The following is a 22,086-nucleotide window of genomic DNA, read 5'->3' as shown; positions in this document are numbered from 1 at the left end:
TCTCCCGTATTCTCAACACACACAGAAAATGGTAACTATGTGGAGGTGATGGATATGTAAATTAGCTTGATTGTGGTGATCTTTTCACAATGTCTACATATATCAAAACATCCAGTTGTACACCTTAAATATATACAATTTTTATATGTCAAAGATATCTCAATAAAGCTGTTTAAAAAAAAGAAATTAAGGGAATTCCCTGGCGGTCCAGCACTTTCCCTGCTGAAGGCCGGGGTTCAATCCCTGGTTGGGGAACTAAGATCCTGCAAGCTGCCTGGGGCAGCCAAAAAGAAAAAAAAAAAGAAGGAATTAAAACAACTCTTCCATAGTTTCCCATCAGTCTCAGCATAAAATCCGAAGTCCTACTGTGGGCTCTAAGGCTCTAGGTGATCTGTGTCCTCCCTCCCACCTCATCTCATCTCTGAATATTGTCTCCCTTACAATCTCTTCCATCACACTGGCTCCTTGGCCATTTCTAGTACACACCTGCTTCCGGGCTTTGCCTTTTCTGTTCCCTCTATCCGGAATTCTCTTCCACAGACATCTCCTGGCTCACTTCCTAACTTCAGTCAGATCTCAGCTCAGAAGTTCATCCAAGTCACTCATTCATTTGGGCATTCCAAATGGCAGGCACTGTTTTCGGTGCTGAAAATACAACAAAACAAAGTCACTGCTCTTGTGGACAGGAGAGTAAATTCTACCTGAGCAGAGATAAACTAAAATAAACATGATGTCAAGTAGCTCTAGGAGTGCTCTGAAGAAAACGAAAGCATGATAAGAGGACAGGCAAAGGGAGATTCTACATTTGATAGGGTGCTTAGAGAAGGCTTTCAGGTAACTTTGTTTTGCTCCGCTGCTAACCAAATGAGTGAGATTCTTCACCTTGTCGAGGCTGTTTCCTCGTCTGTAAGGGGAGTTGAAGATTCTGAATATTGATTCCCTCTGCAAATATGAGTGATTTCAAATATGAGTTACGTGCAGGAAGGAATCAAGAGAAGTGCCCTGGGCTACGAACCGAGTCCAACTGGGAGCAACCTCCAACTCGTACTACAGAAAACGGCTTTCGTTGCTGCGGACGCATCTAGGAGAACCTGGGACTGAAGTGGAGAAAGAAGGCTCCCTTGTGGGATGTGATTCTAGTGATTTGGACGGCCTCAGAGTGGGGAGAAAGGAACAAAGCCTGACGCCCATCCTCGCCCGGGCCCCTCCCCCCGACGTCGCCGCCCGACTTATTCCAGGATTAGCGTTCTAGCCAGAGACGCTCGTAAAGTTTTACGTCACTGGGATCAAGCCAATCACCTCTTTAGGCGCACCAATCGGTGTATACTTAGAGCTGAAACGAGGCCGTCCTGGCCAATGACAGAGGCCGTACGGCGGAAGAGCAGAAACGGTCTGCCGGGAAGATGGCAGCCCTGGTTCGGCCACAGGTTGATTGGCAGGTGCTGTGACCAGAGGTGAGCTTCATAGCGCGAGCGGCCGTTCGGAGGCGGAAGCCCGAAGAAGCGCGGGCCCGAGCTCAGGGAGGGATCGGAGGCACAGATACACGTCTCGGGAGAGCAGGAGACGGAAAGGGCAACTCCGGAAGGGGGCGCGGCGGCCAGCGGAATTGGGCCGAAGAGAGGAGCGGGTGCCCGGGGAGGCCCGGAAGAGGCGGGGAGGGGCGGGGCTTATGGAGATCGGGATCTGGGGCTGAAGACTAGGGCCAGGGCTGGGAGCCGGGAGGGGCTGGGTTTACGGGGTGGGCGTGACCCTCGAGGTAGGGCTTGGGGGCGGGGCCTAAAGGGACCTAAGGCACAGCTGTGGAGAGGAAGGGTTTGGGGGGCCTGGGCCTGGCCTGCGGGGCCCTCATCTAGCGGGATTCCGAGGCGGCGGCGGCATCAGTCCAGGCCCTGCCCTACGATCTCATCCCGTTCCCTTTCGCCCCTCTCGCCCCTCGGCTTTATACTCCAGGCCCTGTCCCCTGAGCTCTGCCCTCGGATGTTCCACCGCCCAGAGCTTGCATGCGCCGTGGGGCGCCCCAGGACCAGGAGCTGGTGGGTCCGGGGGCTCCTGGGCGGGGGTCCCGGGGCGCCCCTCCTCCCTCGGGACCTGTTGTCCCGGTCCTCGTCTTTCCCCCGGATCTAGTATTCAGGGCGGACCAGCGGAGTGGATCTCGGCAGCTGCTGACCCTCTATAACCCTACGGGAGCAGCGCTTCGCTTCCGAGGTGATGGGGATGGGCGCTTCGTGCTAGGGATTGGGGGCTGGCGGTAGAACACTGGGGAGCTGGGTGGGCTGGAGCAGTCAGATGAGTATGGTCGGATGTCCAGCCCTGGGGTAGAAGGCAGGGGGTACTCCATGGGCAGGGCTTGTGCAGGTTGTCTGAGGCAATAGTCGGTCTCTGTCTGTGTGCCTTTTCCCCTCAGTCCTGTGTACAGCACCTGCCAAATACACAGTGTTTGACGCGGAAGGATATGTGAAGCCTCAGTCCTGCATTGACATGTGAGTTGAGAGGGTGGGGAGGCTGATGAAAGCCAGGGGTCGCTGCCACCTTTCTCTGATTTACTGTGCCGTGGCTTAAGCCTCAGACCAGGTCCTCTTCAACCTGTTTACCCCACCCTCTGTCTGTGTCCCTAAGGGAAAGTTTCCTGGGAGGGTGGGGCCTGGATCCTCTTGGATCACTGCCTCTCACTGCCCCTCAATGGGCCGCTCTCCTTTCTTGGGACCAGTGTGATTCGCCACGTGGCCCCCAATCCCAGCCACTATGACGTCCAGGACCGCTTCCGCATTGAGCTGTCTGAGGAGGGAACAGACGGCCGAGTGGTGGGGCGCAAGGACATCACCTCGGTTCTGAGGGCCCCAGCGTACCCCCTTGAGCTTCAGGGACAGCCTGACCCAACGCCGCACCCAGAGCCTCCTTCCTGGACAGCACCACCCACGGCTCAGCACTTCCCAGAGAGTGAGTTTAGGGATGGGAATTCTTGGGTTCTGTAAGGAGGGAGGACCTAGCATGACCCTAGAGATGAGCTCAATTGGAGTTGAACAGGTCTTCCGGTTCAGTCTTTTTTTTTTTTTTTTTTTCTTTTGGCTGTGCCTGGTGGCTTGCGGGATCTTAGTTCCCCAACCAGGGATCAAATCCAGGGTCCTGGCAGTGAAAGAGTGGAGTCCTAACCACTGGACCGCCAGGGAATTCCCTTCCGTTTCAGTCTTTTGCTTTTTGGTGGAAACATTTCTAGGAGTTGAGATTTTATATCAGGTTAGGGAAAAAGCAGACTTTGTAGTTTCCTTGGTTTCTGGCCTCCACTTAAAGAGAAAAATTCTTCCTTTAGCTCTGACTTCAGTACTTCCCATCATGTGTCAGCTCAGTTCAGTTCAATAAGAAACCGGGGGCTTCCCTGGTGGCAGTGGTTGAGAATCCGCCTACCAATGCAGGGGCCACGGGTTCGATCCCTTATCTGGGAAGATTCCCACACGCCACGGAGCAACTAAGCCCGTGCGCCACAACTACTGAGCCTGTGCTCTAGAGCCCGCGAACCACAGCTACTGAGCCCACGTGCCACAACTACTGAAGCGCGTGCACCTAGAGCCCGTGCTCGCAACAAGAGAAGCCACCGCAATGAGTAGCCCCCGCTCACCTCAACTAGAGAAAGCCCTCACACAGCAACAAAGACCCGACGCAGCCAAAAATAAATAAATAAATTTATAAAAAATAAATAATAAGAAACCGGGTTGAGCAATTATGTACCAAGTTGTGGGAGACAGAGGTCCCTGCCTGGCACACAGATACACAGGAGCCTGTAATCAAGGCAGAGTTGAGGAGAGAAAACGAATGATGAGGGACCAGAGGGGAGAGGGTTTCCTGAGGCTGTGGGGACGAAGGCTCCAAGGAGGAGAGGACACTTCCAGTGTCCAACAGAAAGTGGGTACACCTTCCATCTTCAGCCTCCTCCCTGGAGGGCGTTGGGCTGGGCAGGAGTGGAGGCTAGAGCTCCTGATGGGCCTTGTTTCCCAGACCCCCTCCCGCACCTGGCCACCAGCTCCTTCCTCCTCTTCTTGCTGATGGGCACAGTCTCTGTGGCCTTCCTGCTGCTGCCGCTGCAGGATGAACTTGGCAGCCAGCTGCCCCAAATCCTTCACGTCTCCCTGGGACAGAAGTTGGTGGCAGCCTACATCTTGGGTGAGCACGGTGGTGGTAGGGGATCCGGGCCCAGAGAGAGGGGAGTGGGGGCTGGAAAGAGGGCATACAGAGCCGGCGGGCTACACATATGACCTTGCTCTTCCTCCCCTCTCCAGGCCTCCTGACCATGGTGTTCCTCCGGACCTGAGCTCCCTGCTCAACCTCCACGCCCCCTCCCCGGGCAGGGACGTGGACCTGGACGTGGACGTGAGACGGCCACTGTGATGCTCATAACCTTGCCTCAACTCCTACTTCCTTCTTCCTGCCCGTCCCCTTCCCCCCAAAACCCAGGGATTTGTATTCGTTTTCCAAGCTGAATAAAATAAATTTGTAAAATTGAACTGAGAAATGTAAGGAACATGCCCCTTTCTTCCCACTTCTTTCCTCCAGTTCCTCCTACTCCCAGCGGACCTCGAACGTCGGGGAGCGAAGAGACCCAGTGAGGATTTAGAAGACCAGGGTCTGAGGCCTGGTGCTGCACCGAAAAAAACTGTGTGACCTTGAGCAAGTCATTTAATTTCTCTGAGCTTCAGTTTCTGCCTCTAAAATGAGGAATTGGGAAAGTTGATTCTTAAGATCCCCCTTAGCCCTATCCTAGGGATAGGATCCCGCCCCTAAGCCAACATACCTTAAGCTAAAAAGAAACAAACCCCAATACCACCTACTCCCACCTGCTATAGAAGTCAGGTCCCGCCATCTTGAGCCATCAGAGCCTCTTGCCAGGGTTGCCTGGGGGCTTCCCCCCAACCTCCACCCGCAGAATCCTCTTCTGCCTTTTTGTCCCTTTACCTGCTTTTATTTTGTCTCTTCCTTTGACCTCAACCCCTGTGGGTCAGAAACACCAAGGTCTCTGACAAGATGGCACTGCCTGCCGTAACCTCAGCCTAACCAGGCAGGAGAAGTTAAGGCAAAGGAAAAGAATAAGCTCCCTGAAAGGCAGGCTTCCAGCCCTCCTTCAGATGTAAGGCGAGAGGGGAGGAAAGGAAGAAGGGAAGCCAATGACACTGGCAGTTTGTTGATTGGGAACAAAAATTAGCAAGATAACGTTAAGACAGACTCAGTCTGTTATGCTGCTGGAAGGTTATCAGTTGTTCCAGCTTTACTTTGGGGGCCTTGGGAGCTGCCCCTCTGCCCTGGGGACCTTGCCCTTCCCACACCCAGAACTTGCCCCGGTGACATGTGAGCCTGATCCTGTGCAGAGAATGGCAGCCTGTGTCTAGGATGTGAGGAGGGCTCTCCCCGCAGCCCAGCAAACCCCTCACAAAACCATCCACACTGGGCTGTCTGTGCCCAGGACCCCAAAAGGCATCTGAGGTATCGCACATTAATGATCTTGCGGATATCTGCTGGGAAAAGGCCTTGTTGCCAGCGGGATCAGGAGGCTTCCTGAGACAAAGCTATGAAGGGCAGCTACAGGGGTGGGAGGGGCTTGGGTCACAGACATTTTTTAAAGTAAATTTCTTAGAAAACAATACTGAGCTGGCAGTAATTGGAGTGGGTGGGTGTTAGTTTCCTGTGGCTGCTGTAACAGGTTATCACAAACTAGTGGCTTAAAACAACATAAATTAATTCTCTTATGGTTTTGGGGGTCCAAACTCCAAAATGAGTCTTCTGGGGATGAAATCAAGGTGTCAGCAGGGCTGGTTCCTTCTGGAGGCACCTGGGGAGGATGTTTCCTTGACTTTTCCAGTTTCTAAAGGCCATCTGCATTCCTTGCGTGGTGACCCCTTCCTCCATCTTTAAAGCCAAGAGTGGAAATAACAAATGATCACTGTTTTAAGTCACTAAAAAAAAAAAAAAAAAAAAAAAAAAAAGCCGGGAGTGTAGCATCTTCAAATCTCTGACTCTGACCCTTTGCTTCTGTTGTCACATCTCCTTTCTCTATCTCTGATCCTCCTGCCTCCTTTAATAAGGACCCTGAGGACTTCCCTGGTGGCGCAGTGGTTAAGAATCCGCTTGCCAATGCAGGGGACACGGGTTCGAGCCCTGGTCTGGGAAGATCCCACATGCCGCGGAGCAAGTAAGCCCGTGCACCACAACTACTGAGCCTGCGCTCTAGAGCCCGTGAGCCACAACTACTGAGCCCACGCGCCACAACTACTGAAGCCCATGCGCCTAGAGGCTGTGCTCCACAACAAAGAGAACCAACCGCAGTGAGAAGCCCGCGCACTGCAACGAAGAGTAGCCCCCGCTCGCCGCAAGTAGAGAAAGCCTGCACACAGCAACGAAGACCCAACACAGCCAAAAATAAATAAATAGATAAATAAATAATAAAAATAAGGACCCTGGTGATTACGTCTCCCACCCCCGCCCCCAGCATAATCACCCTGTGTCACTTTGCTAAGGCTGCCACAGACTTGGTGGCTTAAAAAGCAGAAATTAATTTTATCACAGTTCTGGAGGCTAGTGTCCAAGACAAGCCGCCGACAGGTTTGGTTTTTCCTGAAGCCTCTCTCCTTGGCTTGCAGGTGGCACCCTTCTCACTGTGTCCTCACATGGTCTTTCTCCTGTGCACGCACATCCTTGGTGTCTCTCTGTGCATCCAATTTCCTCTTCTTATAAGGACGTCAGTCAGATTGGATTAGGCCCATTCTGATGGCCTCATTTTAACTTAATCACTTCTTTTTTTTTTTTTTTTTTTTAATTTTGGCTGCGTTGGGTCTTTGTTGCTGCACGCGGGCTTTCTCTAGTTGCGGCGAGCGGGGGCTACTCTTCGTTGCGGTGCATGGGCTTCTCATTGCGGTGGCTTCTCTTGCTGCAGAGCACAGGCTCTAGGCGTGCAGGCTTCAGTAGTTGCAGCATGCGGGCTCAGTAGTTGTGGCACGCAGGCCCTAGAGCACAGGGGCTTCAGTAGTTGTGGTGCATGGGCTCAGTAGTTGTGGCGCATGGGCTTAGTTGCTCCGCAGCATGTGGGATCTTCCCGGACCAGGGCTCGAACCCGTGTCCCCTGCATCGGCAGCCGCTGAGCCACCAGGGGAGTCCTTTTTTTTTTTTTTTTTTTAAATGTGATGATCTATTTATTTATTTGTTTGTTTATTTGTTTGTTTATTTATTTATTTATTTATGGCTGTGTTGGGTCTTCGTTTCTGGGCGAGGGCTTTCTCTAGTTACGGCAAGCGGGGGCCACTCTTCATCGCGGTGCGCCGGCCTCTCACTATCGCGGCCTCTCTTGTTGCGGAGCACAAGCTCCAGACGCGCAGGCTCAGTAATTGTGGCTCACGGGCCTAGTTGCTCCGTGGCATGTGGGATCTTCCCAGACCAGGGCTCGAACCCGTGTCCCCTGCATTGGCAGGCAGACTCTCAACCACTGCGCCACCAGGGAAGCCCAGGGGAAGTCCTTTAATCACCTTTTTAAAGGCCCTATCTCCAAACACAAACACATTCTGAGGTACTAGAGGTTAGGGTTTCAACATATGAATTTGGGGGGAAACAATTCAGCCCCAAACACTCCCCATCTCAAGATCCCTGACTTAATCACATCTGCAAAGCCCTTTTTGTCGTGTAAGGTAACGTTCATTCACAGATTCTGGGGATTAGGATGTGGACATCTTTGTCCAGAACTTTATTCTGTCTACTACAGGAAGCAAATGGACAAGGTGGAGAAGGGCTGAGAAACGACTTTGGGAAATTTGTTCTGGACAGTATGTCAGGGAAGTAAGGCATTGAGGAGGCTTCTGACCCCAAGTCCAGGCTCCTGAGAACCCACCAAGTCAGACTCAGGGAGGTAAGGAGGAGGCAGTTTCATCTTGGAACCCAGGAGCATCCCAAGCCATAAACTAAGAAGCCTTCACTTCCCAGCATCTGAGGAGCAGGCTAGGACCTCTCACGCCATACTGGGAGCAAGAGAGGACCAGGAGCCTGAGAGGCAGACCCTAGGATTTACGCAGCTGCCGGGAAGAACAAGGCCCATAGCCTCCTGAGACCATGATTAAAGGTAAAGTGGTGCAAGGAGCACCTGTAATTCCCTGCTCTCCTGCAGCTTCCACCTCAGTGGACAACAATTGGCCAAAGGGGACCCAGGAGGGGAGAGAGGTCCCAGGCTGGGCTAATATAATGGCTGTGTAATCACTGCAGTCTCACAGGGCTCTGTGCTCCAAATGGGGCCTGTGCTTGGGGGTTAGTGCTCTGTGGTCTCTATCTTGAAATTCTTAATGATTTCACCTCTGAACTTATGTTTTGGAAGTGCAGCCCGATGAGACAGTGGAGCATGTGCTGGGGGTCCTGCCTCCCCTGGATGGGCTCTCACCTGTTGGCTCCCTGCCCCCACCCAACCACAGCTGCCACCCTCTTTCCCCAGTAGGGACCTGGGCGCAGGCACACGGAGGGTCTAGGTCTGGGTCTGGGTCAGGGTTGGGCACATGTGCTATCTGTAGCAAGTCATGGGGCAGAACCCTGCGTGCCTATGGGGATCTGCCCCAGAGTATTTCCTTGTCTCAGGGATCTGGACATTAAATAACAACTTAAAAACCACCATGACAGGTTGAGAGACTGTGGAAGAAAGAAAAAAGCTTTGTTCTTGCTTTAAAAAAAAAAAAATTTTTTTTTTTTGGCTGTGCCTTATAACATGCGGGATCTTAGTTCCATGACTCGGGATTGAACCCACGCCCCCTGAACTGGGAGCGCAAAGTCTTAAGCACTGGACCACCAGGGAAATCTTGCTTTTTGAACAAGAGGCCTCACATTTTAATTTCGTACCAGACCTTGCAAATTATGTAGCCGTCCCTGGTCCCAGGAGAAGGTACAGAGCCAGCCCTCCACCCGTGGTGGTCTTTGGAGAAGGGCCCTCCTTATTTCCTCAGGCAGTTTCCTTAGTTCCTTAGGTAAAAGGAACAGCTCTTTTCCCCATGGAGACAGCATTCCCACTTGCATCCTCTCTGGCCCCTTCTGCCCAACCCTTCCCTAGCTCTCAAGGGAGGGATGACTGGGTGAGGTGAGGGTGAGGAAGACGCATAAAAGTGCCTGTAAACAACAGATGCCACAGGTGGTTTATTGAGGTTCAAACCCCAGCCCCTCCCACTGCAGGACACGGGTTGGCCATAAAGTTATGGTCCCAGCGGATCTTTCCCACCAAGAAGGCTGGTCAGGTCCCAGGGCCTAGGAAACCTTCCAGAGTGGTCTCTAGCTGTAGCGGGGCGGGGGGGGGACCCTGCTCCTGCAGAGGAAGGGACTGTGATTGAGAGAGCAGATGCCGCTCCCTGATTAGCTGACAGTATGACCATCCCATTATGGAAGGCACTGCTCACCTACTCCTACGTTGCAGGGCCTGGGGTGTGTGGGTGTCTGCGTTGGCGTCATTGCTGCGGCCCTTGGAGGTACGGTAAGGGCTAAAAATGAGTCAGCAACGGGAGGTGGTGCACAGGCATCTCGGTCACCCAGAAATCACCCGAGAGGAGAGCAGGCGCTCTTGGCAGGGGGCAGGGGCATGTGCCCCGCCCCCACCAGCCCACGGGCCTCAGAAGTTGTTATCGATGTTCCAGACGTCCCCGCTCAGCGCGTTGGCTGCCCCCTGCAGCGTCCAGGTGAGCAGGGCCAGCTGGCGCCGGAAGCGGCTCTCCTGGAAGCCCAGGCCCCGCGCCACCTGGGCCTCCTCCCCAAGGGCCCCGGGGCCACTCGAGCGCAGCAGCCGCACGTGGTCCAGCAGGGCACCCAGCGTGTGGTCTCCGCGACCCAGGAAGATGTGGCGGAACGGTGAGTCGGCCGCCGACACGTACTGGGACAGGAAGTAGAACTCCACCTGCGCCGAGAACGGGATCAGGTTGGAGCCCGAACAGCAGTTCCAGACCAACCTTGGGACCTCATGCGCGCTTAATAAATATTGTTGAGCAGCCTAAGTCCCACCTCCCTTCGGCTACCCAATCAGGAATGGTCGTTCTGTGACGTCATCAGTAGTCAGGTAGGATGCGTCCTCCCACTGTGTTTTGGGTTGGATCCCTTTCTTTCTACCCCTTGAGCTTCCAAGCCTGCATCTTTCTTCCTCACGCATTCACTTCCCTGCCCAAAGCCTCAAAGAACCGTCTATCGTCCTGCTGTTCCTCACCTCCCCATACCCCAGTCATTCCTGCCCGCCTGCGTGAATGCCCACAACCCAGAGTCAAATGACAAGGGGACAGGCCAGCCCTAATGAAGTGCCTGACTCTGAGTCCTCACCCTCTTGACTCAGATGCTGTTGGTCTCTCCTGAGACGGCCGCGCTCCTAGCCCAGTTCTCCCACCTCTCTGGTTCCTTGTGCTCCCACCTGTGGGCAGGCCCAGGGTTCGACCTCTACTTTCTCCTCTTCTCATTACCTACAATCCAATGGTTTTCAACCCTGGCTGCACATTAGAATCACTTGAGGAAGATTTTTAAATTACCATTGCATGGGTGCCACCCCAGCAGAATCAGAATCTCTAGGGGTGGTCTCACACACTCATGTCTTCTTAAGTCCTCCACCTTTCACTCAGAGAGCTCATCCACGCCCCTGGCTTCAACTGGGAACTCATGGGGACAATTGCCAAGTCTACTGCACAAATCATCGCCTGGAATCCTGTCCCCCAGTCTGCTGGACCTCCCCACTGGGGTAGGGGGTACCCAGCCACAGCCTCACACACATGTGGACACCAACTTCTTCCAAAACCTGACCTGCGCACCCACTTTCCCTCATGAGCACCATGGCATACCCCAGGTGCCAGGATCTCAACCTCAAAGGTGAATAAGAGTTGGGTGGACACAGGGTCAGACTTTGGTTTCCAGTTTCTCTTTGGGGTCAGACTGCCTGGTCCTTAATTTCAGCTTCACCACTTACTGTGTGATTTTGAATAAGTCACTTAGCCTCTCTGAGCCTCAGTTACTGTGTACAATACTAGCAAACTCACAGGATTTGGAGGAGTCCTATGGGAGAAAGTGAAGTAAAGCCTTAGCACATGATAGCCCTCAATAAATGGCAGCTGCTATTATTATTCTCCTCTTCCCTCAACACCCAGTCTGTCCATTTTTCCTTCCAAATGTCTCACATCAGTTCAATCCCCTCATCCACCCAGAGCTCAGCTATCACTAACTTCGTTCCCTCTTCAAGCCATTTTACACTCTGGCCAAGTATTTCCTAAAATTCCACTTTGCCCACATCACCGGCCTGCTCAAAAACCTTCCAAATTTCCTTGATGCCCAGACCCCCAAAACCCAAACATCCTTTTTTTTTTGCCTTGACATGTGGCATGCGGGGATCTTAGTTCCCTGACCAGGGATTGAACCCGTGCCCCCTGCAGTGGAAGCGAGTAGTCTTAACCACTGGACCACCAGGGAAGTCCCAGAACCCAAACTTCTTATACTGGCATTCAAGTCTCCCCATAGTTGATCCCTAACCCACTCCCCTCCGCTCCTCCACAGGGCTTCTGTTCTGGCTCTGCTGGTCTACACACTACTCCCAAGGAAAGCCAGGCCTGTTTCACTGCCATGCCCTTATTCTTGGTGTCTCCATCCTGAAACATGCTCTTTTTGCACCAGCCCAAGTTCTGTCTGTTCCTCAAGACCCACATTATAGTCTAAAGCAGGGGTCAGCAAACATTTTTTGGAAAAAGCCAGATCGTAACTATTTTAGGCTTTGCAGGCCACACTGTTTCTGTTGCAACTACTCAACTTTGCTGCTGTAGCACACAAGCAGCCACACACAATAGGAAAATCAACAAGCATGGCTGTGTTAAAATAAAACTTCATTTACGAAGACAGGTGGCAAGCCAAATTTGGCCTGCTGGCTAGTTGGACCAACCCCTGGTTTAGAACCACAAAGTTCCCTGGGTCTGGCCCAGCCCTGTTTGAGGTTCTGAAGCCCTGCATCTTTTACTCTCCAGCCCTGAGTCTGAATCGTGTCCCTTACACACAGATGCCCTTTATCCCTTGGGGGGCACATTGCAACTTCAGGGGTAGGGTGAGGGGGGGTGTCTTTTTTGTGTCTCTAGAGTCTGGCACAGCGGGGGTTAAAGCAAGATCTGTGAATGAGAATGAATCGCCCATTCCAGGAGAAAGGAGCCAGGACCAAAGAGCAAGATGGGTGGGTTTGCGAACAGAAAGACGGTATGAGTGATGCCAAGTGACACAGGCAGGGACACAACAGGAAAAAGGAGGAGGGAGAAAGAACAAGACCTTGCAAGGGCCAGACATATCATCCCCAAACCGCGCATGTGTACACTGCGGGGTCCCGGTTCACCCCACACTCACTGAGGATGGCCCTGCTTATCATTTTGCCCTATAGACTTTTCCCCTCGCCTACAGTCCCTACCCACCCATTTCCAGAGATCAAAGGGCTGCAGGGTTGAGTTCTTGGGGTAAGGAAATGGAAGGAAGAGGATGGGTTGGAACTGGAGCTGGGGTGCAGGTTGCAAAGTATTCAAAGCTAAGCAGGAAGCAATAATAATCTTGTATAACTTTCACATGACACCTCCTCCAGGCAGCCTTTCTGGGTTTCATCCATCTCACCAGAAGTAAGAGAGCTCTCTACGCTCTGAATTGTTTACACCATTTGCACCTCCCAAGCCATAATCCTGTGCCTCTTAGACCTTGGACCACCGTGGACATGCTTCTTCTCTCCAGAAGGGAGAGGAGGCGGTGGGGAACCGGAGGGGGCGCGGTTGTCCCAGTTCTGCCATGCGGTGGCCGGGCGACTGTGGCTAAGGGGCTGACCCTCCCTGTCTCATCACTTTGCGGGCCCGCCTCTGGGGCCGCTCCAGCTTGGCGGGTCTGTGAGCAAAGCACTGAGTCCAGGACTGGGAACGCCCCGAGGACAGGCACAAATGAAAGCGGAACGAGGGGAGGACAGCGCACTGGCGCAGGGCCGAGAGGAGGGGCCCCACGCCGCCGGAAGAGGGCGGGGCGGCGCGGCCGGCGGCGGCCGGGCTGGGCGGGGCCTCACCCGCATAATGCGCACGTTGTACATGCGCGTCAGTCTCTCGTCGCTCTCCTCCGAGCTGTAGATCTCCTTCCGCAGCTTCTCGGCCGCCCGGATGTAGTCCCCCCGCGCCGAGTACACCCACTGGAGGGTCAGCCCGCGGGCCTGAGGGCGAAGGCGCGGGCTGGGGCCGGCGGCAGGGGCCATGACCCTGGCCTAGGGTGGGGGTCCAGGCGCTGGGGGACGGAGCTGGGACCCCGGGCCTGGCAGGAGTGGGGAGGTATAGGGGGACAGAATGCTGGGGGCAGAATGACGGGAGAGAGAAGACCTGTGTGGTTGGGCGGGTACCAGCCGGGTCCTAGGGGCTTAGTGACTGGGGCAGGAGTAAAGGGGCCAGGTTGCCAGAGGGGACCTAGACCAAGGGGAGAGGGGCCAGATCCCCTGGCCCGGGCAGCACTTTAATGGGATATAGCACCCCCCACCGCCAGAAGCCGGGAGCAGGTTTGGCGTCTTGGACCTTGAGGTCCCCAGAGAACTCATTGAGGCTGCCGATGTGCCTGAGGACCACATCCCCATAGCGGCCGAAGTCGAGGGGCAGCAGGTGATCGTGGCTGAGCCGGATAAGGAGCTGCCCGGCGAGCTGGGCCACAGCCTGGGCCACGGCAGGCAGGCGGCCCCGCAGCACCCTGTGCAGGTTCTCATAGGTGTCGTCCTTCGTGTGCAGGAACGGGTACACCGGGCCATCCTGCCGGGACAGGGCGGAGGCTGGCGCGCGGGCACGGTGCGAACAGGCCCAGGGGCTGCTGCTCTGGGGCGGGGCCCGGAAGTCTCACCTCCATGAAGGAGAACTCAACGGCAGGGACCCCCGCAAAGGCCGTGAAGGAATAGGCACTGCTGTCCATGGGTAGCGGCCGGATCCTGGGGATGGGCAGGTTGGAGCGCTGTGTGGGTTCAGGCTCTCCCTACATATCCTCCCCCCCAGCTCTCTTCCCTCCCCTCCCGGCCCAACTTACACCTCAGCTTCCCAGCTGTGATTGTTGAACACCACCTGCTCGAAGAGGGTCTGCCCACTGCGGTTAGGAGAGTCCACCTGGGGGCAGGGTGGGGGGCACCAGTCAGGCTCTGGCGGCCACCAGCTTCCCTTCATCCCCCACTCCTGGCCGGGCTCTTGCCTGCTTTAGGATGTTCTCGATGAGGCTGATCAGAAGGGGGCTGGTCTTGGCGTGGAACTTGTCATCCCCTGCGGAGAGGGATGCCGGGCTCAAGGCTTGGCCCGGAGGGCAGGGTGCACCAGAGGGGGCCCAGGTGGTGGCACTGCCCCCGCTCACCCAGCACTGCGTTGTCCAGGCTCACATAGACTACGGCTTTGAGGTGCAGCACGCTGAGGTAGCCCTGTGGGTGAGGGGTGTGGAGTATGAAATCCCCCTGCCTCTCCCCACTGCCTGACTACCTGCCCAGGACCCCAGGTTACCTCCAGCCACTCCATGGAGCCCACACTCCCAAAGTCACCACCATCCCAGCTGATGAAGAGAAGACTTCTGCGGGGCCGGAAGCCTGGGGGCAGTGGGGGTGTGGGGGGAAGGAGGGAGGATGGGCTTGGCTGGGGGCCAGGCAAAGACCCACCTCTTTGTCTTCCTCTGTCCTGGTCCCCTGGGGTCTCTCCTTCCCTCCCATCAAGCCCCCATCCCAGGCCATCTCACCTGGGTCTACCCTGACTCAGCTGTATCAGTGATGGGCATTGCTTCCATAGCGAATCTCCTGCTTAATCTTCACTCAGACATGGACTATTAGTACTTTCATGTTTAAATGAGGAAATGGAGGTGAAGTGACTTGCCCAGGGCCACACAGCCAGGACGTGGAGGAGCCAGGTTTGGAGCCCAGGTCTCAGTGGCCACCCTCCAGCCTGTGCTCCTAACTGCCTCTCTGCCCTGTCCTAGCTCAGACCACAGCCCCAGCTGCCCGGCCCAGGCCCAGGCCCTGACCTTACCATTGCTCACCATGGAGGAAAAGGTCCGCACCAGCTCCAGCAGTATGGCGGTCCCCACAGCAGACTTGGCTGCTCCTGGGCCCCAGGCATCCCTCTGGGCCCCAATGACAACATAGTGATCTGGGGGAGGGGATGTTGGGGCCCACCTCTTACATGGGCAGAACCGAGAGGCTTCTCCCTCGACCCTGGGAGGATTCATTTCTCCAGGACCCTCACATCTCTGTAGCCCCTGCCCTGCAATCCCTGCTGCCCCTAAAGAGAGTTCCTCTCCTCCCCTTGGCCCTTCCTGGGTGGGCTGCTCTTTCATCATGTTGCCTGGGGTCATTCTGGGCTCCATTACCTCCCTGATTGGGGTGCCCCTCTGTTCACCAAGTCCTGACAGGTTTTAAATCTCTCTCTAACCCTTCCCACTCACACTCCCACCACCAGCATCCTCATCTGAGCCTCATCACAGGCCTCCCTGTGCCTCTTCCTTCAGTGCTTCTAGGTACCACACTCTTTGGCTCAAGAACCCACTTTGATTCCCCACTGTTATCCACAACAAGTTACGCTTGAAAGGCTCATCTATCTAGTCTGACCTCTCTTTCATGCTGTAACATCACCCAACTTACGCTTGCTCACCTCTGGTGCTAGGGACCTCACTACTGTGCAGAACTGCCCATTCTGTCTCTGGACAGCTTCAACCGTGAGATCTCCTCACTGCCACCCCCCTCAGTCCCAGCCCATCCCCAACTTGCCAGCCTCCCTCCCTGCTAACCCCAGCTCCCCCGCTGCAGGGTGTGGGTGATGCTGGATAAGCAAGCACACCTGGCTCTGAGCGGCCCTCGATGCAGCCAAAGATGTTGCTGATGGGGGTGGAGGCCCTGTGGTTGTTGACCCCTAGGTGCAGGCCTGGCCCAGGGCCCAGGCGATAAGGGGAGACTGGGAGGTGCCCCTGCCATTCCTGGGGGGCCACAGGGCCTTCAAGCTTCCTGGGGAGGGGTAGAGCAGAAAGGTTTAGAAGTGGCAGAGAGTCCCAGGCTATAGAAGAGCCCAAAGCCCCCGCTTCACTCTTTCTCTCCCTCCCACCCTCTGGCTCCAGCTCTCTGCATCTGTACTCTGCCTGAGGGGCCAGTGCAGCCAGGGCTGCCTTGGACAGTTGTGCAGGTTGTGTCCTGCTCAAGAGTGCCCAGCAGAGGTGGGTGTGATATCCAGCTGGAGCTCCACTCACCAAATGGCAAGAGGCCGTGCCCACCCAGAAGAAACACCTTGTTCTAGTTCACCCAAAGGCACGTTATGGGCTAGCTGCAGCCTACCTCTCCCTGCCTCCTCCCCTCCTGGTCCCCACATGGCCCCCACCTCAGTAGGAGGGAGGCAGTGTCCGCGCTGATGGGCTGGGCTGGGATGATAGGGAGGCCCGAGGACTGGACCGGAGGGAACTGGGTTTGATTGAAGGAAGGGAAGCCAGGTGTGTAGGGGTCGCCTGTTCCCAGGTGCACCTGTGGGGAGAGGGTTGCCCACGCTGAAACTGTGAGCCGGTCTCCCCAGAATAGGGCGCCAGCCTCATCCTAGGCAGGCTGTGCAGCCCTGGGACCACAGGAAGGCACTACTGGCTCCCCGAGACTCACATGTCCATACACAGCCCGGTGGCTGGACAGGCTGAGCTTGTGTGGGCCCTGGGAGAAGTCTGCCGGGTCCGGGTATATGAGCACTCCTTGGGCCCCAAAGTCCTGGGCACTGGCCACCTGGGGAAGGGAGGTGGCTAAAGGACCCCTTCTCCCAGAGAAAACGGATTTATAAAGGCTGAAGGAGCAAGTAAAAGTGGAATGGCACGGCCTCTGATCTGCAGCTGTGGATCCACAGAGAGGCTGTGGGCACCCCCTGGACCTCGCCTTCTGCCCTCCCGCAGTGCCTCGGCAGCCCCCAAACCTCACTGTACCCCACATTCCCTCCCGTTTCTGTTCCCCACCCCAACCTCCTGAATTTGTTCCCTGCCAACAGTTTCTTACGACCCATTTGGTTCTTCCCTTTCTCTCTCTGACCGCCTCCTAGACGCTGCCTATTTGCCGCCATCCGATCCCCGGACTCCCCAGCCGGCACCCTCCCCGCTCCGCCCCAACCCGCACCCAGGGACCCTCACCTTCTGGGCAAAGTTGATCACCCCCAAGCGCACCAGCAGGAGGCGCCCCTTCGGCTCCACGCCCCGGGCCCGCAGGTCCTGCAGGTCCTCCGGCCGCCCGTAGTGGGCGTACACCAGCTCTCCCTGGGGAGGGGAGGATGGGAAGGACGGTGAGGCGCGTCCCTGCTCCACCGCCAGGGAAAGGGCGCGCTGCCCCATCCTGGGGACCGGCACGAGGCGCTCACCGTGGCGTTGCCCGTGGCGCTGTAGGGGCAGTAAACGTCCGGGTCCTCCAGTGGCAGCTGCTCCCCGTGCTTCCCGGCGGCATCCACCCAGTGGAGGGCGTTGGGGTGAGCCCTGAGGAGCGGGGGTGGTGAGCGTCCCACCCACAGGCCGCCCACCCCTCCTCGCCCCCCACCCCCACCCCCTGCACTCACGGGTCCGGGAACTGCAGCCCCACGTAGTGCGTGTCCATCCACACGTGGTCCAGCTTCTGGCGCAAGAGCACCGCGCGGAGGTCCCGAACCAGGGCTGCCATCCCGGCCGAGCCGGCTACCCTTTCCCGAAGGCTGGTTTGCCTGCGCAGGGAGAGGGGGCACTGGGGCACGGGAGGAGAGAGGGGCAGGGACTTCTGGGTACCTGGAGGAGAGGGCGGGAGTGGGGGAAGGATGCCAGAGGTGTGGGGTGGCCCCAGCCCTGGGCAGTGAGGGGCTCTTAAGGCTCTCCTGCCGTCACTACCAGGGTTGCGCTGGGGGGTCTCCAGGGCCTCCTTCTGCTTAAACCTCAGCTTCTGATAGCCAGGGGTCCTGTCCACCACCGCTTAGGTTCTTCACAGGTCAGGCCAAAGTCACCAATCTACCTACTGTCCCCTCCACACATACACACACTGGCCTGTGCTTTGCCCCAGGCATGAAAACACTTTTCTTCCAAAGGGCTATCTGGGCAGAGGTGAGGAGCCCTGCATCTCTCTCATCCTCCAGCTGGGCCTAATGGAGACACCTTACACCAAGTTTGCTGGTGGAATCTGGGGTCACTTGTCTGGTTGGAGACCTCACTTTGTCTTCTTCCATAGTCACCACCTAACTAGCCAGCCTGCTGTCACTGGAACTCTCCCTGATCTTCCATCTCACCTGTGCCAGCATGGCCCCTGCATGGCCTCTCTCTCAACCAGCTCCACCTGTGCTCTTTCCATGGCAAACAAACTTCCCTCCTCAGCATCATCACCGAATACCCCTTCTACCTTTTGCCTTGGCAGAAACCTGGCTGTCCCTTGGGAGGCCAGGTCTCCTTCGGGACATGTGAAAAAGGCAGCTCAGGCTCTCATACCACCCAGGCCCAGAGACGAGCTGTGCTTCTGGCTCCTCTGTTCACATTTCTGACCATGAAACTCTCTTCCTTCAAAGTCCGTGCCATCCAGCAGTCCCACCCTCCATCCTTCCTCACTGCTGTTATCTTCTAGCCAATTGGTCACTTATCCACTTTCAGTGAAGACTTTGGCATCTGGCCAGCCACTTCCCTGGCCACATCCTGGATCTTGTCCCCAGAACTCCATCTCTGGAATACTGATCCAATTTACTGAACACCTACTAAGCGCTAGGCATGGTGGTAGGTGCTGGAGACTCCAAGATAAATAGGACACAGTTTATCATGTAAATCTTAAAAGTTCCAGAATCTCACTCTCTGACTGGAGCTTTTCAGGTTGGAACTCACTCCCTTAGGCTCACTATACCTGTTCTTCAACCCCATGGAGCACTCTACACTGTCCAATTTGTCCATGTCTATCAGCTCCTCCCTGCTTTCCCTTCCTTCCCCATCCAACCTAGAGTCATACATCACCTCACTGCCCGCTCCCTCTCACTGCTCCCGTTTTTCCTCCCTGCCCTTTGATGGCATCCACAGTGCCACACCCCACCTCCCTAGATCTGTCAAACCATCCACTTGCTCAGGCTGTACCCAGACTACTAAGTGTTGCTCAATGGAAAAAAAAACAACAACAAAAAACACCAGGCATGTAGGGACTTCCCTGGTGGCGCAGTGGTTGGGAATCTGCCTGCCAATGCAGGGGACATGGGTTCAAGCCCTGGTCCAGGAGGATCCCACATGCCGCAGAGCAACTGAGCCCATGCGCCACAGCTACTGAGCCCACATGGCACAACTACTGAAGCCCATATGCCTAGAGCCCGTGCTCCACAACAAGAGAAGCCACTGCAATGAGAAGCCTGCGCACCACAACGAAGAGTAGCCCCCACTCGCTGCAACTAGAGAAAGCCCGCGTGCAGCAACGAAGACCCAACGCAGCCAAAAATAAATAAATAAATAAATTAAAAAACCAAACCAAAACAAAAAAACATGCACGTTGTTGATGCCACAGATTCAAGCAAAATGGATCCAGCAGTGTATCAACAAATAATCATACACTTCGATCAAGTTTATGTTCATCTCATGAAGACAAGGAAATCTGTTAATACAAATATAAACATTAAAGAAGAAAAATCGTGTGATCATCTCAATACATTCTGGAAAAATATCTGAAAAAAAAATTGATTCTTGTTCCTCCTTTCCTGATCATTAAAAAAAAAGAGAAAGTCTCAGTAAGTTAGGAATAGAAGGAAACTTCCTTAATTTGCTTTTAAAAACCTCACTGGGGGAATTCCCTGGCGGTCACTGCCGAGGGCCCGGGTTCAAAAAAAAAAAAAAAAAAAGCGACAATGACAAAGTATTAGAAAAACATTCCTATGAAAGTTAGGAACTAGGCAAGGATATTTACTATCTCATTACCTAAATTCATGTCCTCTCCAATGCAATAAGAAACGAAAAAGACATAAAAGATACATGCATTGGAAAAGAAGCTATGCGTCTCTCACTAAATATAGATTACTTAGGAAACCCAGGAAAATCCACTGAAAAAATGATTCCTGACCTCTTCTCTGGACCTACCCGGGCAGCTCCGTCCCAGTAGGAAAAGGTGACCTCAGCAGGACAAAAGAAACGCTGGCCTGCTAACGCTGGGCTGGCAGACCCCACAGATTGGGGGATGGTCTTTGCCCACAAATGCATTTGCTTCTTTTTCTGATTCCCTAAGTCCCCCCTTCTCAGAGCCCCCCAGAGCTCCCCACTGCCACAGGTCAAAATCCAAGCTCCTCAGTGTGGCACTCAGGACTTTTCTGGGTCTGTCCCACTTCATATGTGGATGCTGGACCCCTCTGTGCTCATTCAGTCAGCTCCCTCAGCTTCCAAATGTGTCATCTGCTGCCCTCCCTCCCCTCAGCTCCAAATGCCTGCTATCCTTCCCAGGACCACTGAACAGGGAGGCCAGGGCAGCAGGTGGAAGGACTCAGGGTCCCGGGTGAAGAGGAAGGGAGGCTGAGTCTGAGGGCCTGGAACGGGACCGGCTGATCCTCACCTGATGGTATCTTCCAGACGCCCCTCCCCCAGGTGCCGCAGAAACATGGCCTGGAGGTCGCTCCAGTACAATGTGCCCTGGTGGGAGTCCGGGCCCAGCTCATGGTTCACGTCCTCGCTGACCACCATCACGTCATCCCCACATGCCTGGCAGGACCCCCGGAAGACCACGTAGCCCAGGAGGAAGGCTGGTGGGTGGCAAGATGGAGATTCTCCTTGTGCCCCTCTCTGGACCCCAGATCTCCCCCCCAGCCCAGACCCTCCACTGGGGGTGGGGCTGACTCTCACCCCCAGTGAAGATCAGTAGGGCTGTCAGGACCAGGTAGGGGGCGGCTCTTCGTCCTGCTGCTGCCCAGAGTCTGGGGTTTTGCCGAGCTGGTCGAGAGCCCAGGGGCTCGGGGCCCCTCAGCTCCATGGGGAAGAAGTGGGCCGGTAGCTCGGTCCCCTCCTCCCTGTCTTCCTCTTCCTCCTCCAGGGGCCCCTGCTGGGTGCCCTCCACACGCTTGTAGATGGTCTGAGAGGGTCCTGGGGACAACCTTTGCTGTAGGGGCGTGGTGGACATGAAATCGGGGAAAGAGGCCTGGAGGATGGGGAGGAATCTGGCAATAACAGGGTCAGTGACTTTGGGGTGCCATGAGCACAAGGCAGGGGAGAGGGTCCCAAGAGGCAGGCTGGAGGGGAGAGTAGGAGGTGGGAAGGGGAGGGGCCAGACTTGGGGTTTGGGAGGGGACTGAGGACCTGGAGAGAAGGCCTAAGGGTCTCCCAACCCCACTCTATCTTACCGCTCTCTGGAGTAGACCCCAAAGCCGCTCCATGCTCGTGCCCCCTCCTGAGCCCTGCAGTCTGTCCCCCACCCCCAGTGATAAACCGTTTGTGGGAGCCCCAAGAGGCCCCTTATCAGCCCTGGCAGGCAGCCTGAGCCCAGGCCCTTCTCTGCCTCCCCCCGTCCCAGGGTGGGGGCACAGTCCGGGCTTCAGGTCAGCCTTCCAGACACGGCTCCCAGCCCAGGCTAGAGGATGAGGGGCTGTGCCCTCCCCTGCCAATCCCTCCGCAGTCCCACTCCTGCCCTCTTCTTGCAAAACAATCAATTTTTTGGCCTTGGGGCAGACTTTGGCCTCTAGTTCCCGTCAAGGCTGGGGGAGGAGGGCTGATGGCTGGGGAAGGCGGAGATATGGATGCCCCCTCCACCCGCCTGCTTCCTCCCCTCCCAGTGTCCTTGGGAACCCCTTCGTAAGCTCCCCACCATGAATACCTCTGCCCCTTCCTCATCTGGCTTGCAGGCTCCCCAATACCCAAGCCCTGTAACACATTAGCTGCCCTCCCTGTGGAATCCCTAGCTGAAGGGGCCACAGTGGTGTGACCTGGGGTTTGGCCTGGCCATGTGGGTGTCTGTCCCATTGGAATCAGGCTGCAAGGGGGGTCCAGGCTCCTGCTGGCTGCTGGGGAGGGAGGTGCATGGGTGGGAGCACATGGTCAGGCAGGACCGGTGAGTGCTCCAGGATGGGGATCCTGCCTGGAGTCAGGGATCTGTGGGTCAAGGCCCACCAGGCATCAGTGGAAAGAGTCCTGGCCAAGGCATGGGCAGAG

The 22,086-nt window shown here is 55.7% G+C and overlaps 2 protein-coding genes and 1 long non-coding RNA gene across 5 annotated transcripts; 1 reads left to right on the top strand and 2 right to left on the bottom strand.

Moving 5' to 3' along the window:
* Positions 1-127: 127 nt before the first annotated feature.
* On the bottom strand, positions 128-1,192 carry LOC133102927 (uncharacterized). Its single transcript, XR_009703135.1, has 3 exons — positions 883-1,192; positions 487-645; positions 128-274 (listed from the first exon to the last, which is right to left on the bottom strand). It is a non-coding gene; the product is annotated as an uncharacterized LOC133102927 (long non-coding RNA).
* A 179-nt stretch (positions 1,193-1,371) lies between these two features.
* MOSPD3 (motile sperm domain containing 3) lies at positions 1,372-4,496 on the top strand. 3 transcript variants are annotated; one of them, XM_061208065.1, is made up of 6 exons: positions 1,372-1,454; positions 1,951-2,205; positions 2,405-2,480; positions 2,708-2,937; positions 3,991-4,155; positions 4,272-4,496. In XM_061208065.1, the coding sequence occupies exons 2-6, from the start codon at positions 2,001-2,003 to the stop codon at positions 4,301-4,303; spliced, it is 708 nt and encodes a 235-aa protein (XP_061064048.1). In that variant the 5' UTR covers positions 1,372-1,454; positions 1,951-2,000; the 3' UTR covers positions 4,304-4,496. The 3 variants fall into 3 exon arrangements, with proteins under 3 accessions (XP_061064048.1, XP_061064047.1, XP_061064046.1); XM_061208064.1 differs by lacking the exon at positions 1,372-1,454 and adding an exon at positions 1,484-1,627; XM_061208063.1 differs by lacking the exon at positions 1,372-1,454 and having other exon boundaries at positions 1,763-2,205.
* Positions 4,497-9,251: 4,755 nt separating this feature from the next.
* Positions 9,252-21,314, bottom strand: TFR2 (transferrin receptor 2). Its single transcript, XM_061209053.1, has 18 exons — positions 21,282-21,314; positions 20,788-21,040; positions 20,501-20,687; positions 17,535-17,675; positions 17,343-17,454; positions 17,119-17,241; positions 16,607-16,723; positions 16,338-16,477; positions 15,807-15,970; positions 15,000-15,119; positions 14,484-14,566; positions 14,341-14,404; positions 14,185-14,252; positions 14,026-14,102; positions 13,846-13,930; positions 13,530-13,757; positions 13,037-13,177; positions 9,252-9,889 (listed from the first exon to the last, which is right to left on the bottom strand). The coding sequence occupies exons 1-18, from the start codon at positions 21,312-21,314 to the stop codon at positions 9,608-9,610; spliced, it is 2,418 nt and encodes an 805-aa protein (XP_061065036.1). The 3' UTR covers positions 9,252-9,607.
* Positions 21,315-22,086: the final 772 nt, after the last annotated feature.

This window comes from Eubalaena glacialis, chromosome 13, assembly GCF_028564815.1.
Source record: "Eubalaena glacialis isolate mEubGla1 chromosome 13, mEubGla1.1.hap2.+ XY, whole genome shotgun sequence".
NCBI lineage: Eukaryota > Metazoa > Chordata > Mammalia > Artiodactyla > Balaenidae > Eubalaena > Eubalaena glacialis.
This window is presented reverse-complemented; position numbering and strand designations above follow the sequence as displayed.

Bases quoted from the DNA above. Each gene is read 5' to 3' on its own strand.
- TFR2 (XM_061209053.1), bottom strand. From the start codon at position 21,314: ATGGAGCGGCTTTGGGGTCTACTCCAGAGAGCG. The intron at 17,455-17,534 runs GTGAGTGCAGGG...CCCGCTCCTCAG, and splicing joins GGGCTGCAGTTCCCGGACCC to GGCTCACCCCAACGCCCTCC. The intron at 13,178-13,529 runs GTCCAAGACGCC...CTTCGCCCTCAG, and splicing joins AGTTCTCTGGGGACCTCAAG to GCCCGCGGGCTGACCCTCCA.
- MOSPD3 (XM_061208065.1), top strand. From the start codon at position 2,001: ATGCGCCGTGGGGCGCCCCAGGACCAGGAGCTGGTGGGTCCGGGGGCT. The intron at 2,206-2,404 runs GTGATGGGGATG...TTTTCCCCTCAG, and splicing joins AGCAGCGCTTCGCTTCCGAG to TCCTGTGTACAGCACCTGCC. The intron at 4,156-4,271 runs GTGAGCACGGTG...TCCCCTCTCCAG, and splicing joins GGTGGCAGCCTACATCTTGG to GCCTCCTGACCATGGTGTTC.